At 40.1% G+C, this 15,227-nt stretch overlaps 1 protein-coding gene across 26 annotated transcripts in view; it reads right to left on the reverse strand.

Annotated features, from left to right (window-relative positions):
* Positions 1-291: 291 nt before the first annotated feature.
* ABI3BP (ABI family member 3 binding protein) overlaps positions 292-15,227 on the reverse strand; it is a 140,022-nt gene continuing 125,086 nt past the window's right edge. For all 26 annotated transcript variants that reach the window (XM_085072150.1, XM_085072103.1, XM_085072099.1 and 23 more), the window contains 5 exons: positions 10,130-10,209; positions 8,626-8,655; positions 7,478-7,639; positions 3,597-3,710; positions 292-1,652 (listed from right to left, as the gene is read on the reverse strand). In XM_085072150.1, coding sequence (XP_084928276.1) covers positions 1,537-1,652; positions 3,597-3,710; positions 7,478-7,639; positions 8,626-8,655; positions 10,130-10,209 — 502 coding nt within the window. In that variant the 3' untranslated portion in view covers positions 292-1,536. The remainder of the gene's footprint in view (positions 1,653-3,596; positions 3,711-7,477; positions 7,640-8,625; positions 8,656-10,129; positions 10,210-15,227) is intronic.

A 15,227-nucleotide genomic window follows, 5' to 3' on the forward strand; every position in this document is an offset into this window, starting at 1 on the left:
GGGAATAAAAAATGAACTGGAGCAAGCTGCTTGAACTCTCCTAAAGACAAATTAGGAAGTTCAGTGAAAATATTCCTGCCTTCAGTGTCCTTAAATAGTGCTGTGCCCACAGCTACCCAGTAAGCTGTGGCTGTACCTCCTCCCATTCCTGGTCTCCTCAGACCTAACACATCCCATGTTCATCACACCATTTAACAGGGACTTGTTTCCAGCAATCAGTTTGTTCTGAATAACAGCATGTGCCACTGAAACTGACCCTTGTTTTCATGTAAAACACTTGAAAAAATACACTTGATTAAAAAATATTTTATTAGGAGTACAGTGTACCTGCAATGTACTTTATAAGGTATTTTCTATAAATGACTACTATATATATCTGGGTGTTCCTGTTCATATTTCCTCAATACATTAGTAAGGTAATTAATAACACCTTTAAAAAAACCTACATCTCTTTATTTAGTTCATAAATGTTCAAGCAGTACAAGTAGCCTTGAGAGAGGTTTTAATCATAACTGTAAAGCAGTTTTAAAGTTCAGTTATCACTATTTCCCCTTTTTCCCCCATGAAAAATGTTTTAAACCAGAATTTTTCTTTTTAAATAAAATAAACCTGATCATGCTGTTAGAACTAGCTTATTCTTTTTCCTCTTTCATTTGTCTTTTCAAGTCCCCTCGCACGGGTACATACATATGGCTTTTGAACTAGTAAGTGTTAGGCTCTGAAAACTGCATTTTCATGGGAAAAAATCCAGCTATGGAGGCCAGCTTTGTTTATTCATTCCATGTACATATGTACCTGTCCACTTCAATTAGAGAGCACCAAACCCCCCTGCCAGCCACTGCCAGGCTCACATAGTGACAGGCTGAACATGGCTTGGGCTGGTGCTGAAGCATTGGGAAACAAACATGGAAGAAAACCCCACTGACTTGATCATTTAAAGCTGCACATACAGCAACCTACCTCTGCGTTTTGGCAGGAGCATAAACTGTTCGTACGTGTAAGGAGAAAGTGCTTCAAGTTTACTGGCTGCAGGATATTAAAAATTACAGGATCTTTTCTATAATTTACGACTGGGAGATGTTACAGATGGATTTGGATGGGTAGCTTATGGCACTTGCGTTACAGGACCAGTGAATATTTAAAAACTAACGCACATTGCATTCCATGACCAACTCTGGCATATCTGTGCCTTAAACATTTATTACAACATTGTGATAAATAATATACACACTGTATCTTTTAAAATACCATATAAACCATACCTCAAGAATAGGGAGCCAGCTTCCCTATACATTATCCTACAACATGTCCCTAGCCTTTGATTTTTTTTAATTCTAAGAACAAATTTGTAACACTGGATAACTACAGTAAGCAGCCTACGCTATTACACAATTAATGCAGTATTGGCATTGGACTCATATAAGCCTCGCACGCCAGCCAGCACTGAGGTGCCAGGCACAGCGTGAGCATTGCCTTGCTGGAGCCTGCGCTGGGCAGGGTGGCAGGGCTGGGCCTTTGCACCAACTTCACGTGGCATTACCACTTGCCAGGGATCGAGGTGCCGCACTCATACCAGCGGACGTAGTTAATCTGAGTCTCCCCGCCGATTTTCCCAAATTTGACAGGTTCCTGACGAACTGCCCTGAAAAATCCTGGAACAGAGAACACAGTTTTGTTTGCAGGAAGCCCTCAGGACAGTAGCACGCTTTGGTTCCCTGAGAAGTCTGTGTACAATTCAGTTAGTGGCTAAAGCAGTCACCAAGCCTTAACCTGTTTGCCACAAGCAGGTCTGTTTGCTGCCCCTACATCCATTAGCACTCTGGAATTTGCCCACCCAACTCAAGTCAAAGCAGAAGTGTGTGGGATGGTAGCCTCCCTCCCCTTGAGATCCCAGCACCTGCCGTGGGTGGTGCTGGCTGGGCATGCTGGGGTCTGGGAACAGGAGGCTGCTCTGCCTTGCAAAATCACAGTGACAAACAGTCCCCAGCACACAGCCCTGACACTGCAGTGGGTCTCAGTAAAGCTCAGCCACTGGGGAGAGTTCACACCATCTCCCCATCCTTAAATGAGGAATCGTCCTTCTGCTTTCACTCTGTTGTCTTTCACAACACACTTGCTTCCCATTCAAACAGTTAACATTAAGTTAGAAATTAAAGTGAGGAACTGGGCTCCATCCAGCCTGGCCATAAGAAATGCATGTGTGGGCAAGAGCAGGCATGTGTTCATGTGAGCACACAAACACAAAATGTTCTGCAGCTGAGAGATCAGCTGTGATTCCCTCGCAGTACTCCAGGTAAAATACGTGTAGTTAATTCAGAAATCAACCTGCTGCAGCCAGAGCAATTGGTCTGTTCTTTCCTCTCTTCAGTTGATTTACCAGAAATACAACCTGCTGAAAAGGTGAGGTTTTTTGTTTGCTTGTTTTGTTGTTTGCTTTGGCTTAAAAATTAGTCTAGCTCATTAATTCACTCAAATCCAGTTGCTGAAATCAAATTGGTTTTAAGTGTCTTATAAACTGAGGTAGCAAGGTTGTTAGGGAAAAGGTTTTTTTAAATTATCAAATACTTCAAAAAATGTGAATCTGGTACAACTGAGAAGTTTGCTGTCCTGGCAATGTCAAATTGGATTCCAACCATCTCTTACACAAAATATCTTTTCAAATGGGCAACATTTAATGGGAAGGGAAAAGCAAAAACCTCTTTAGAAGAAACTCACAAAACTCATAAACAAACACCCTTCAGACTGTTCACCTATTTTGTTTTTAGGAAAAACTTGTGAAAGACTTGGGAACTTCACATTCATCTCCCACACCTACCTCAACGCATTTCTGGACTTGTGTGAGGTGTTTTCTAAATGAAGCACAGGAAGGTTTGGTCAACATGCTGATATTGCAGTGTTTTGCTGTTTTCCTCAGTAAAATGTTCCATGACACGCTCAGCACGTGTGCACCTACCAACCCACAAGGAGCAGAACACCTCACCCTGCCACTGCTGCCAAGCACAAGGCAGGAGTTCAGCTGACAGAAGTACAAATTTCTTACACTTCAGCCTCAGCAATGTGTGACAAATAGCCAGGCAGGTCACAGCTGTGTTTAGCATATCCAATCCCATGTCCATTTAGACCAGACTGGAATTCTGGGCACTCTGTTGCAATCACTACACATAGAATTACTGCAGCATGAATTATATTTTCCAGTAATAAATTTCAGTTTCTCATTAGCACCAAACAAGGTATTTAATGCCCAGCTGATTATGTACTGTGCTTTAAACCAACCTTGCTAGTTTGAACACACCACTTAATGCCTCTCTGCAAAGTCAAATTTGTGGTTGGGTTTAAATATGTCGTAACAACTGTGAATAATCTGTTGGGCTGTTTTAAACAGGAGGGAGGCTGTTTGCTACCTAACAGAACACAAGTCTGTCTTAATAAGTCATCGTTCATTGTCAAAAATGTCTTGACCCTTTTCTGCCTGCAAAGCCAGCAGCTCCCTTCATCCCCCACCTCAGCAGTGGGTATTGAATCCACTGGCAGGAAAAATAAACACACAAACAAAAGAATTGCCAAGGTTTGCTACAGAGACAGGTACAAAGAATTACCTTCTTTGACTGGTAGATCTTCTTGCTGTCCTGTCCTTCCATCTAAGAATGAGTCTACAAATTGGCAGTGATCTTCTCCATGGCCCCTCTGGTCTCCTATGTTATAAAATTTTCCTGAAAGCAAAGAAGCAGCAAAGTTTAGTGAAGGCTATTTCTAAAAACTGCCAGAGGCAATGGGCTGTGCTCTTTCCTCTGTGGGGAAGCCAAGGTGAACACTGTGATTCTTTTCCTCTCAGGACCTGTAGCTGTAATTTGAACATGATGTGCAGGCTCCAAGTGCTCATGGCTAAGGCAAAAGTGCCCCACTCCTGGCCAAAATCTATGCCTGGACATAATTTTTCCCTCTCTTTACATTTCATACAGTAAGGGAAATTCTGTTACTACCCAGAACCTCATCCTGCTTGTACCAAAAAGCAAGTTTTGGTAGTGATTTGAATGGAAGGCAGGTCTGGTTCCCTGTCAGGAAGCCCCCAGTACCTTCAGGGATGTTTTTGTAGACCACCTCCTAACATAGCCAAAGCCTGTTTTATAAATCATCATATTTTTATAACATGTATGTGCAAGTGATATCCCTTAGCATATAGATGACCTCGGATAGTAACTGCTTATCCAGAGCATGGAGTGTGCCCATGTGTTTATTTGCAGGACACTCCACTGCAACTGAGTAGAAAACAAGGTTCCAAGTGTCCCATGCAGCGTGTGCTGATGTTACAGGCTGTGCTTATCCTGTTAACAGTGAGGGAGCTGTGACAGATGTTTTTACTCACTGATTTGATTTGCAACATGCTGGTAAAATTCAGTTCAGAAAATGGAGGAGAGCATGCTACGTCCTCTTCCCAAGGCTGGGATGGAAACCTTTGTAGATAAACTAACCATTCTTTCTAATCTCCTTTCACAGTGCTTAGTTCTCAGTATGTTCAACCTTTGGTTGGGATGTTGAAAGGAAAGGTAAGAGCATTTAGAAATAGGCTTAGCACACAGGTGTAAGTTAGGCAGAAAGTCCAGTTACTCAGTAGATACTGGGTGTCCTGTAGCCTTGAATCTGTGCCAGCCTGGCCATTTGAGAGATGGTGGGGTGGGTTATGATGCTGCTCCCCAAGTGCAAGTGATAAATGAGCAGCCTACCAATAAACTCTCTCCAATGTTTTTGTGATCTGAGCAATACTTGGCAAAAATTTCTCACCTCCAGTTGATGGCCTCTGTGCATGCAGTTCATCTCTAGCTTTACAGAATTATTTATTACTCTCTAGCTTTGGCTGCAGGCATGTTTTTTTTCCATAGGAGAACTGGTCAGAGGGAGTTCCTCTCAGCAATTTTTTGCTCTGAAATTAAGAGCATTCAGGCTGCCCCAAAAAAAGCTTTTTTTTTTCCTTCCACAGCTGTTGAAGGTCACACATAGAATTTATTTTTTTCCTCCCCTCAATAAATACTTATTTTTAGGTGGCCTGCCTTTCTGGAATGCCTACAGTGACTGCTCTGGAGGACTGTTAAATGAGGTCAGCAGTAGATGCTGGTTTATAGAACAGTCCTGGCATGTGCAACGGAGATCAGTTTTTCTTCATAAGAGACAGAATAAACCAGATATTTTTATGGCTAACACCAGAGCAGTAATTTTCAGATACACACATACTCTTCTGGCCCACAGCTTAACCTATGCATAACTCAAACAATTGCTATTCGTATATTAGCAGCATTCTCAGTGACTATTACATTCTTAGTGCCCAATTATTTCAATAATAAAAGAACACACTTAAAACTATGTAGCTAACATATAACTGGTTTTCTGTTTTGGGGATAGCAATTGTAGCACAAAGTAAATTCTTTTCCCTAGTGTTCCCTTGTGGGTGGGCTTACAATCTTACATACAAACTTTGTTTTATACATTATGAATTCCATAGCACTAGAAGAATAAATTCATGCTAAAACCCAGCATGCAAAGATAGAGTTGTTGCCTGCCTTATACAACAGCATTTGGACAATGCACCCAAATTTCGAGGTAATTACAGTGCATCAACAGCAAAGCTTTGGAAGGTTTTTCAGTGTCCAGGGGCAGTCAGAGCTCAGTGCAGCCCTGCACTGGCAGCACACACGGTCCAGCTGGCTGGGGCTTGCAGGGACACTTCCGCTGGCCTCAGGGCACGGCGAGGCGAGGTGACCGTGAAACACATCAGAACAGAGCTTGGCTTCAGACTGGAAAGCTTCTCACTCACACACAGAGGCCTCACTTAGCAAATGGGGGGAAAAGCAGCTTTTCTTCTACATAAATACTTCACTTCTTTTAAATATTGTGACAACTGGTCAGCTCTGGTCGTAACAATTCAAGCGCAAGAACCAGGCTTAGCAAGTGTAATGAATACAGTGTGTCTACCTCTTCTCTTTCCAGCGAGGTTAAACTACCACCCTTCCAGCATGAACGAAAACAATCTAATGAAAATAGGAAAATGGGCTCCTGATACTAAACTTTTCTTCTCAGATTGGAGTAGCTTTCACTGCAGTGTTAATTCACTTGATTTAGGGCTGAAGTCTAGTCCTGCGAGATTAGCACTGCTATTTCCTCTGCTGGCTGGTTTTGGGACACATCATGCCTCATTGCCAGTGCTTGTCATTTGATCACAGCAGGTTAGTAAAGCAACAGCTGAATGAATGATACCTCTGTTCAAAACATTCTCTTTTATTCACATAATTGTTAAGATACTGTTTACAAACAGAGCATTGTACTTACTGTTAATGACAAGGCTTTCCTCCCTTGCCTGCTCATCAGAGAGCAGTGCCAGATGCAAGGCAGAGAAGCCTAAAATTATGCCAACATGGGCAGGCCTACAGTCCCCTGCTCTTTTCCTTTCATACTCCTTCCCACAGAGACCAGAGCCCTGCTCCTGTGAGGTGCTGAGCTCAGAGATGGGGCAACTTTAGGTTATGAAAGTGGATTCTTCCAGGCACAGCTTCTCCTAGCTAACTTGTGATGTGTCCAACACAGTTGCCTGACTTGCCCTCAAAAGGTATTTCCCACACACAGTTTATGATTCTCTTGGTGCTCAGATGCCATGCTAATGCCATCATCATATAGCTGTCCATGATAAGAGAACTCACACAGGAGAAAGCCAGGAGCTTGGGATGGAGTATAAGAAGTTAAAATATTTATAAGTGTAGTAACTAACTGGAAAACATTTTTCATGGACTGTTTCCCCAGCACACACACAGCATGTGTCACCTGATTCAGGTATTAAATACATCACACTCTATTTACCTCAAAAAACCTAACAAAATTTGAGAACATAAGGCCAGGAAGTTTTTCTTAGTAATAAAATGTAATATGAGGAAAAAAAAAAAAAGGTGGGAAAAAAGATCATAAGTGAAAATGGGGAATGTGAAAACAAAACAAAAAAATCAAATCAGGTGAGTAGAACTTGTTGACTAAAGTAATGTATTTATAAGCTTCCCAGTAATGAAAGGGAGAAGAATGATAGGTCTCCCCAAAAGGGAGAAGAATGATAGGTCTAACCCTGGTCTAAAATGAGGTCCTAATTCTCTAATTAATAGTTATTCCAGGCCACGCTTTAAATACCAGTTTGACTCTTTCACAATATATGCTATTCTCTCTGATCTTTACAAATTTTCTGTATGGTCCCCAGTATACCAACAGGTAATTAAAATCAGATGATCACCACAGAGAAGTTACTCTGTAGTCTGAAAGTTCAGTATCAAACATTTCAATGGCTACCGAGCACAAGGAGATTACTGGTTTTGATTAATCTGTGGACTAAATTAAACAAACTAACCACACTTCAGCAGAGCTCATTTTGTTAAACCTCTTACTTCTGGAATCATAATATCTTTCAGGGATATAGAATATGGACAACACTGATTTGAATGTTTCTTACCTGTAAGTGAATCACTGAGGTATATCTTGTATCTCAAAGAATTGCACAGCTGCACACCTACAAACTTCTTATACCAAGTCCTCTTTACGTATTGTTTGCCTTTGCATTCTGAATATGTGTCTGAATTGAATGGGATTTCCGTCCAGATAGCATCTTTTCCCACTGCAGGAGAGGAAAAGAGAGGTTGAAGTATGATCTGCATACAAAATTACATACAACAAATACATTTTAAGAAATAGAATTAGAAACCCTGATGAAGCAGAATGTACCATGACACCTGCATTTTGAACAGGAGAAATATTTCAGGGAAGCACCAAAGGGTGCAGACATAATTGATGCTGTGAACTCCTCCTGCTGTCCTTTGCTGCAGGTTTGGAATAAACTCATTCTAGGACCTTGTTAGGGGGACAATGTTTGTGTTGGCAAAACTCTCATTCACAAAGTGTGTGATACAATCACCATTCGTCACTGTGTTCAAGCCAAGACAATCAACTTGCAGCAAACTGTGTGTGATCTAACAAAAATACACATAAAAACCAAGTGCCATTAATTATGTGGAGAAAAATGGCTCCTCAGTGTTTGTCAGAGTGAAAGTGATGTCTCTTACAAATACAAAAAGCGGCCAAATTCGCTTGAGTGATCTCAACTCTTCTTCAAAAGCTCAGTCCACCTTCTACCAAAGACAGCAAGAGTCTTGCAAGGGGCCTAAAGCAGAGCTAGATCAAGCCTTCTGAAGCAGAAAATTTTCCTAAAGCACAAAGATAGATAAATAGAATCCTCCCAGTTGTGCTCTGTTAACTCACTTAAAAAGTGTGGAGTAGCTTATTCATTTTGCAGAGCTTTCTTCACTTTAATGACAAGGCTGAGAAAATATGAGGCTGTCCTTGGCTCATTTGTGTACATTGGTTTGAAGCCATCCCAGCTGCCATGGGAGCTCCACATCACGTTGATTGCCTTATGCTCAGGTAAGCAAGCAGCCTTGCATGAATTCCTCAGCAGGGCCATGGGTGGAAGGAGTGAAATGGAGTGTGAATGCTCTTTGGTTCCACAACTCATTCAATTGCTGCAGCAGAGCCACCCTCCTTGTAAAATTCTGCTATCTCATTTCTGAAAAAATTTTGGATCGGATTGATATATAAAAGACTTACTTGAAATTGGCTCACTCACTCTTGGGTCCGCTGGGGGAAGAAAAAAAACATTCGATCAGACACCGTAAAATGAACATTCCCAATAATTCGATGGAAAAGCATTGGTAAGTGATTTTTTACAGCTGATGTAAGCTGTAATTTGTGAAACAGAAAGAGTTTTGGAAGCAAAGGTAACTTTTGTATTAAATTAAATTAGAAGCAATATATTTCTTATGTGAAACTCCAATATCAATGAGCTTTTAAAAATTTTACTTATGGGACAACACCAGCCAGGCAGAGTTCTAGTAAAAACAAGAGCTTAAACCTGTAACCAGCAAAACTCAATTGTACTGTGTCTTATTAAAATTTCAATTTCAAAACCTAATTAATAAAAAGAACACAGCTGTAATATTTGCCACAAAAAACTTGGCTATGGAAGTCCAAATGTGAAAAATGTATATGAGCAATTAAGAAAAAACAAAACTGGAGGCTTAATTTGTCCAAACTAAATAGAAGACAGAATATAAGCCTTGTCATTCATGAAAACTGCACTTGGCACAAACATTTTTTTTCACTTTTAACAATCTAGGATTACAAAGAGTGTATTCAGAGTTTTTAAATATGTGTGGCATAGTCTGAACTCCTCCTTGAGTAATCCTTTGCTCAGCCAAAACTCTCATCCGTCAGTGACAGCACTAGTTGAGGACTATTGAATTATTACACCTGGCTCAAAATGCAGATTGAGAAAGTCCGTTTATAAAGGTTAAACCCATTTTGTGTTTTATGTGGTCCTTAAGTACTACCAAGCAATAAACACTTCTCCACAAAAGATGGTATCTTGCTTGCATAAAGTCAACAAGTCAGCTGCAGTTAACCTTGAGGGGAGCAAGAATAGGGAAAGCAAAAGAGCTCTAATTCTCACCTCTGATCAGGGAGGACTTGGGAACCAACCAATGGCCAAAAGAGGCTTCTATACACCTCTTTAACAGTTTCACTGGAGAGTAAACAGGATGGAGGGGACCTCCTGGGACACCGACTCTTCCCAGGTGTTCTTTCTCAATCCTTATTTCAGCCAAACAACATCACTGTTTACAGCAGCCTTATTGAACAGGTAGCAAAAGCACCCATGAACACACCACCCCAAAGAAAAACCAAATGTTCCCCATCCAGAAGCTGTTGATGAGTTGGATAGATGCAAAAAGGTCAGGAATATAAATCTTAAATGACCAAGCCCTCTCTAACGATGAAGTAATTTTCTTTGCAATGAGTACCAGACAAACCCTCTGTGTTCCTCTGTTTTTTTCTCTTGGAGTCTGTCCATCTTACACCCTCACACAACACAGTCCTGATCCCAGGCTGACCTTCCAGGCACTGCCATAACATGCTAGGTGGTAAAAAGCCGATCAGGAGATAGTGAAGAGCAAGGCCAAATGCACAAAATGAAGTGAGAGAGCCTTTCACACATCCCACAAACATAGATACTAAAGCCACTGTAAATGATGGTCTGATCTTTGGAATTTCTTACCTGATTCAGTACTGAATGCCACAATATTGCTACTTGGACCTTCACCAAGGGGGTTCCTGGGTTTCACGTGGAATTCATAACTGCAGAATAAAATAGATGAAAATTTTGAAAATTAAGCATTCTTCCATAGTCGGGAGCAAGCAAGCAGCATACATCTTGGAGCTACTCCCCTTCTGGAGAAGAACAAAAAAGCCCAATTTCTTGCCCCAAAAACACTGAGACATCTTGTGTCCTAGCTGTGTAAGACCTCTCTGAACACAAAATTAGCCAGTTCTTTTGATAATTCTGTGCACACATACTATTTACTATTTTATTTAATTCACCAATTAGATTTGTCTGTCTCCTCTCACACAGCATTTTCAGTTCTGGCAAAGGCAGAAAGTTCAGATGAGGTCTGAAGCAACCTGATAAGCAGAGACTGAGTAAAGGACATTGCTATTTATTTGTACTTTTTGCATTCTTAAGAACACAAACCTCCAATTTAATGCCTCTCAGGCCCACCAACCGTGGCAGACTGGGCCAGTAGTGAAACACAGGGCAAGTCTTCCAGGACAGGAGCTCAGCCAAGGCAAAGATCCCATTGCTTGAATGTATGTTAATAATCAGTATATGAAGCAATGACAAGACACTGCACAGTCTCTTTTGCATGTGTTTTTACTGATGTCGCACAACACCAGCCTGTGCTGTTTAATCTCATGATCCCTTTTCATCACTGTGTAGGGAACCAAACAGAGTGCTATGAAGACAGAACACAACTGAAGAAAAGAAATCCATGCCAGGCTCCTCTTCTGAAGCCTCTGCCACCTCTCAGTACTCATTAACAGTGGAAGTGCCATGTGCAGAGAGACCTCTCACATGCTCTGAGCACGTGTGCAGTGAATCTCTCCTAACTCAGAGTGTCTTTTCATCAGGGACATGGAGCCACAGGGCATGAGATAAAGGGATTGTAGGCCTGGAAAAAGGGCCCCAGATTAGAGACACTTTTGCTCTAAACACATAGCAAAATGAGAGTCCCAGAAGTGGACAATTAAATATTCAGCTCTTGACTCGTGAAGGATGATTTACCAGTGATAATTTTTGGTAGCTCGTGACTGTAACATAGCATTGTAATGTATTGCAGGAATTGTTTCCAAACAGCAATTCTACTGAAGAAAAAAAATCTCCATACCACACTGCACAGTTGGAAATTTGTAAACTCCATTTGCAAGTCCCCAGAAGAATAATTCAGTCCAAACTTTGGATTACCTCTCATTCTTCCTTGGCTCCTGCAAAACCTGAGCAGCTCACTAATTAACCTCAGTGGAGTATTCATGCAGTACCAAGCAACTGTTTTCCATCCGCTGTACTTCTAAGACAATATTTAACTTTAAAATTGCTTACTTAAGCAATTGCCTTTATTTCGAGGGTTTTCTTTTCTTTTTAGGGAAATACTTATATAGACTGGTATGCTGAACAGATGTATTGTGGAAATTCATGGATATTACTAAAAAAATGTGGGTTTGTTTTGAGCTTAAAAAAGTCTGTTTGGAGTAATCTTGACATTTATTCAAACATGCTGCAAGACCATTTTGAGCTACCCATATTACCCTGCTGTAGGAGGGAGACATGAACTGAATAACCAATTTAAGAAATACATAAATCTTCATTACCAACTTCAAATTGTTTAAACAAAAACATGCTTTTAAAAATTGGATCTGAGCAGTTAGTATTCACATTGGGCATGTGGTACAGTAACTTTTTTGGTCAAGAAATATTTATGTCTGGTAGGAAAGAATAGAGAACTGTAGCAGAGCATTTGGGGATTCTTTCTGAAGAATCACTGAAGCAAAACCAAAAATTTCCTAATACTTTGGGTGTCTTAAAGTAATTGCTAGATGATACATTTTTGAAAATGTAGAAGTTAATCCACACCTAGAGATGAAGGACCGCAAAGAAGTTTTCCTGCTTCCTTCACAGCAGGAATACCTTATCTAGAGTTATTGTTGTTATTGTGATCATCAAGATGGAATGCTCTATTGCTTTATGGGTAGTTTATGGTTTGATCTCATGGTTGATAACAATCTGTTTTGTCTCTTTGTATGTATTTTGCAGATTTTTGAACAAATCTATTATTCTCAAGAGCTGATATGCCCAACTTTGGGCTGCATTAAGCAACATTCTTCCTAGGAATCAGTCCTGTTCCCAAAAATCTTTAGTCTGTAAACTTGGAACCATCAATTCTCTAACTTCAAAAAGACAAAAACAAGAACTGAAGATTATTTTCCAAGCACTGTTTTTCAAGTTGTGGTTTAGGGATCACTAGGTTCTCTGCAAAACCACAGCTTGAAAAATCAGAGCAAAATTTAAATAAAGAACTAAAATCTACAGCTTATGCAAATATATAAAGAAAATTGGAGAAAAAGGAAATACTAAAGGAATGTCCAAAGTTTAGCTCAGTCAGCTGGGGAAGCCTCTTATTAATAATGTTAAAGAGAAAATTTTAAAAACTAATATACATGCAATTATACGGTTCTGTGGTATGTGTTTTTACAAGCATTACAGGCTCCTTTCCTCTGCCAATTTCAATCTCAAAACAATACCAGTGGCTTCTACAGTACAAAAATAACAAACAATCACATTTGGAGATGAAGACAAGTAACTAGTTGACAGAACATTGAAAAGGAGAGAAAGGAAATGTTGGACTGAGGTCACAATGTGACAGAGTTTACATATCTAATTGTAATTTTACAGCCATGCTGTGGCTCTCTTAGTAGAAGACAATTTAAAGTCACCCCTTTTGTGTATCAGGTGAAAGATCTGAAAAATATAAATAAAATGGTGACAAAAGGGTACCAGCTGCACCCTTGTGCACTCCTATGGAAACCATAAGAAAGGGGGAAAAATGTTTAGGGTTTAAAAAAGTATGTATGGCAAAATCAATAAAGGGAAATAGGAAAGCTATGGAATGATTATCCCATGTCTGCTGCTTAGTTAGACCTATCTAACAAGAAGCTGGAGTCTATATTCCATCTTTATATCTGCATGCCTAATATACCAGAAACTCCACTACCCTATATAAGCAGCAGTCGAATGTATCATTCCTCTAACATCTATGCCTGCTATCCTACAAACTTCTGGAGACCAGGCCTTCCAAATCCTCCCAAACTGTGTAAGGCAGTAAAAGTCCTTGTGCAGATTAAATGGACTTGACTTACAGTAATTACTATGTGGAGTGTATTTTCCACCATAGGAAATTGCTATAACACATGGAACTCTGGCAAATGCAGCTGCTCCTGCATTTTTCAGAGCATACAAAAGGAGAAGATTGAAGATTGCAGGACTGAAAATGGGTGAAGAGAGATTTTCACCATAATAGGAGAACTGGAGCAGCTGAGTACAGTCCTGGGACTTCAGGTTTATTGCTGGGGAGATGCTGTCGTTGGATGGCAATTGTGCAGGGCTGTCTCCTTGCACAGAGCTCCTCTGTCTCTGCAGAGTGTGTTTGGATGGTAGTGTGATCAGGAAAAAAGAAAGGGAGAGAAAGAAAAAGGGAGAAAGGAAGGGGGGGAGGGAGGGAGCGAGGAAGGGAGAGAAAGAGAAAGAGAGAGAGAAAGAGAGAGAGAAAGAGAGAGAGAAAGAGAGAGAAAGAGAGAGAGATAGAGAGAGAGAAAGAGAGAGAGAAAGAGAGAAAGAGAGAAAGAGAGAGAGAGAGAGAAAGAGAGAGAAAGAGAGAGAGAAAGAGAGAGAGAAAGAGAGAGAGAAAGAGAGAGAGAAAGAGAGACAGAGAGAGAGAGAGAGAGAGAGAGAGAGAGAGAAAACTGCTATGCTTGCTTGAGGAATCCTTCTCCTAAGAGTGTTGGAAGAAGGACTAAGAAATGGGAAATGCTTACCCATGAACCCTGACAGCAACAGCAATTTGGTCTAAAATCTGTTACTTTGAAAATAAAATGAATAGAAACCTCCAGCATTTTCCTGCCATTTTCTGAATTTTGCTGCATTGCAGCTTTCACTGGAACTCTCATCTCTTGATCCTTGCTGCTAACAAAAGCTAAACTCTCTGCATTGATAGAGGTTTTCTTGGTTTTTTCCTTGTATGTGATTAGCATATTTTGGGTGCCAACTACGATACAAAACAATATTAGATAAAGGTGATAACAGCATGAGCAGGCAGGTAGGAAATATTGTGTAGAAGAGCACTAAAAGCTTATTCAGTAGAAGGCTGAACACTTACTTGGTGTGGCCTTTGAGTAAATTTCAATGTCTTTCTTTTTTTTTTTTTCATAGCTTTTGTAAGACGTATGAAAAGACTTTCAAAGGAAGTCGTCTACGCACATTATAAACCAGGGTGGTACATGCACATATGTCCTGCACATTTCATGTTTGCTTCACAGTTTTGTTGGGTTGGTTTTTTGTTTTTTGGTTTTTTTTTGTTTTTTGGGGGTTTTTTTTGTTTGTTTTTTGGGGTTTTTTTTTTTGTTTTGTTTTGGTTTTGTTTTTCTGGGGACCTTGATTTGCTTTGTTTTTTCTTTGTTAATATTTCCTGTTATTTATATTCTCCAGGATACCAAGGATGGACATAGACTTTGCCTTGGGACACAATCTAACTGAAAAGTCCAAAAGAGACCACTCAAAACATTTTTAAAAAAGAAAAGAGTATATTTGAAATCACCAAAATAATTAATGGGGAAATGGATCAGCACCTAATCAGAAGTTTTACAAAACTGTGGAATGCAAGCATCACAGGCTTTTTATTTTTTATTAGTACTCCTTTTCTACACCAGTAGGCTGGTGGCACATGTCCTCCAATGGCTATTCAAACTTCCCCAGAGCTATTTGGCACATTTCTGACTGCAGTCTTAGTATTTTTCTTTACTACCTTCCAATTACTGCCATCACAAACATGCATGAGAACAGTTTTCAACAATCTTCAGGCTCTTTTTTGAAGGTTTGTATAGAAATTAGAGCTTTAAAACTTCCTGGACACTGTGGTCTGTGGTATGGACTTCACTGCCCTTAAACAAATCAACAGAATGAAAGAAAATGTACACTGACTTAAAAAAAAAAGGTTTCAAGATAGAGAAGGGATACAGAAATAAGAACTACATATTTTGGCACAGAA

Source organism: Lichenostomus cassidix, chromosome 1 (assembly GCF_008360975.1).
Source record: "Lichenostomus cassidix isolate B80296 chromosome 1, HeHo_3.0, whole genome shotgun sequence".
NCBI lineage: Eukaryota > Metazoa > Chordata > Aves > Passeriformes > Meliphagidae > Lichenostomus > Lichenostomus cassidix.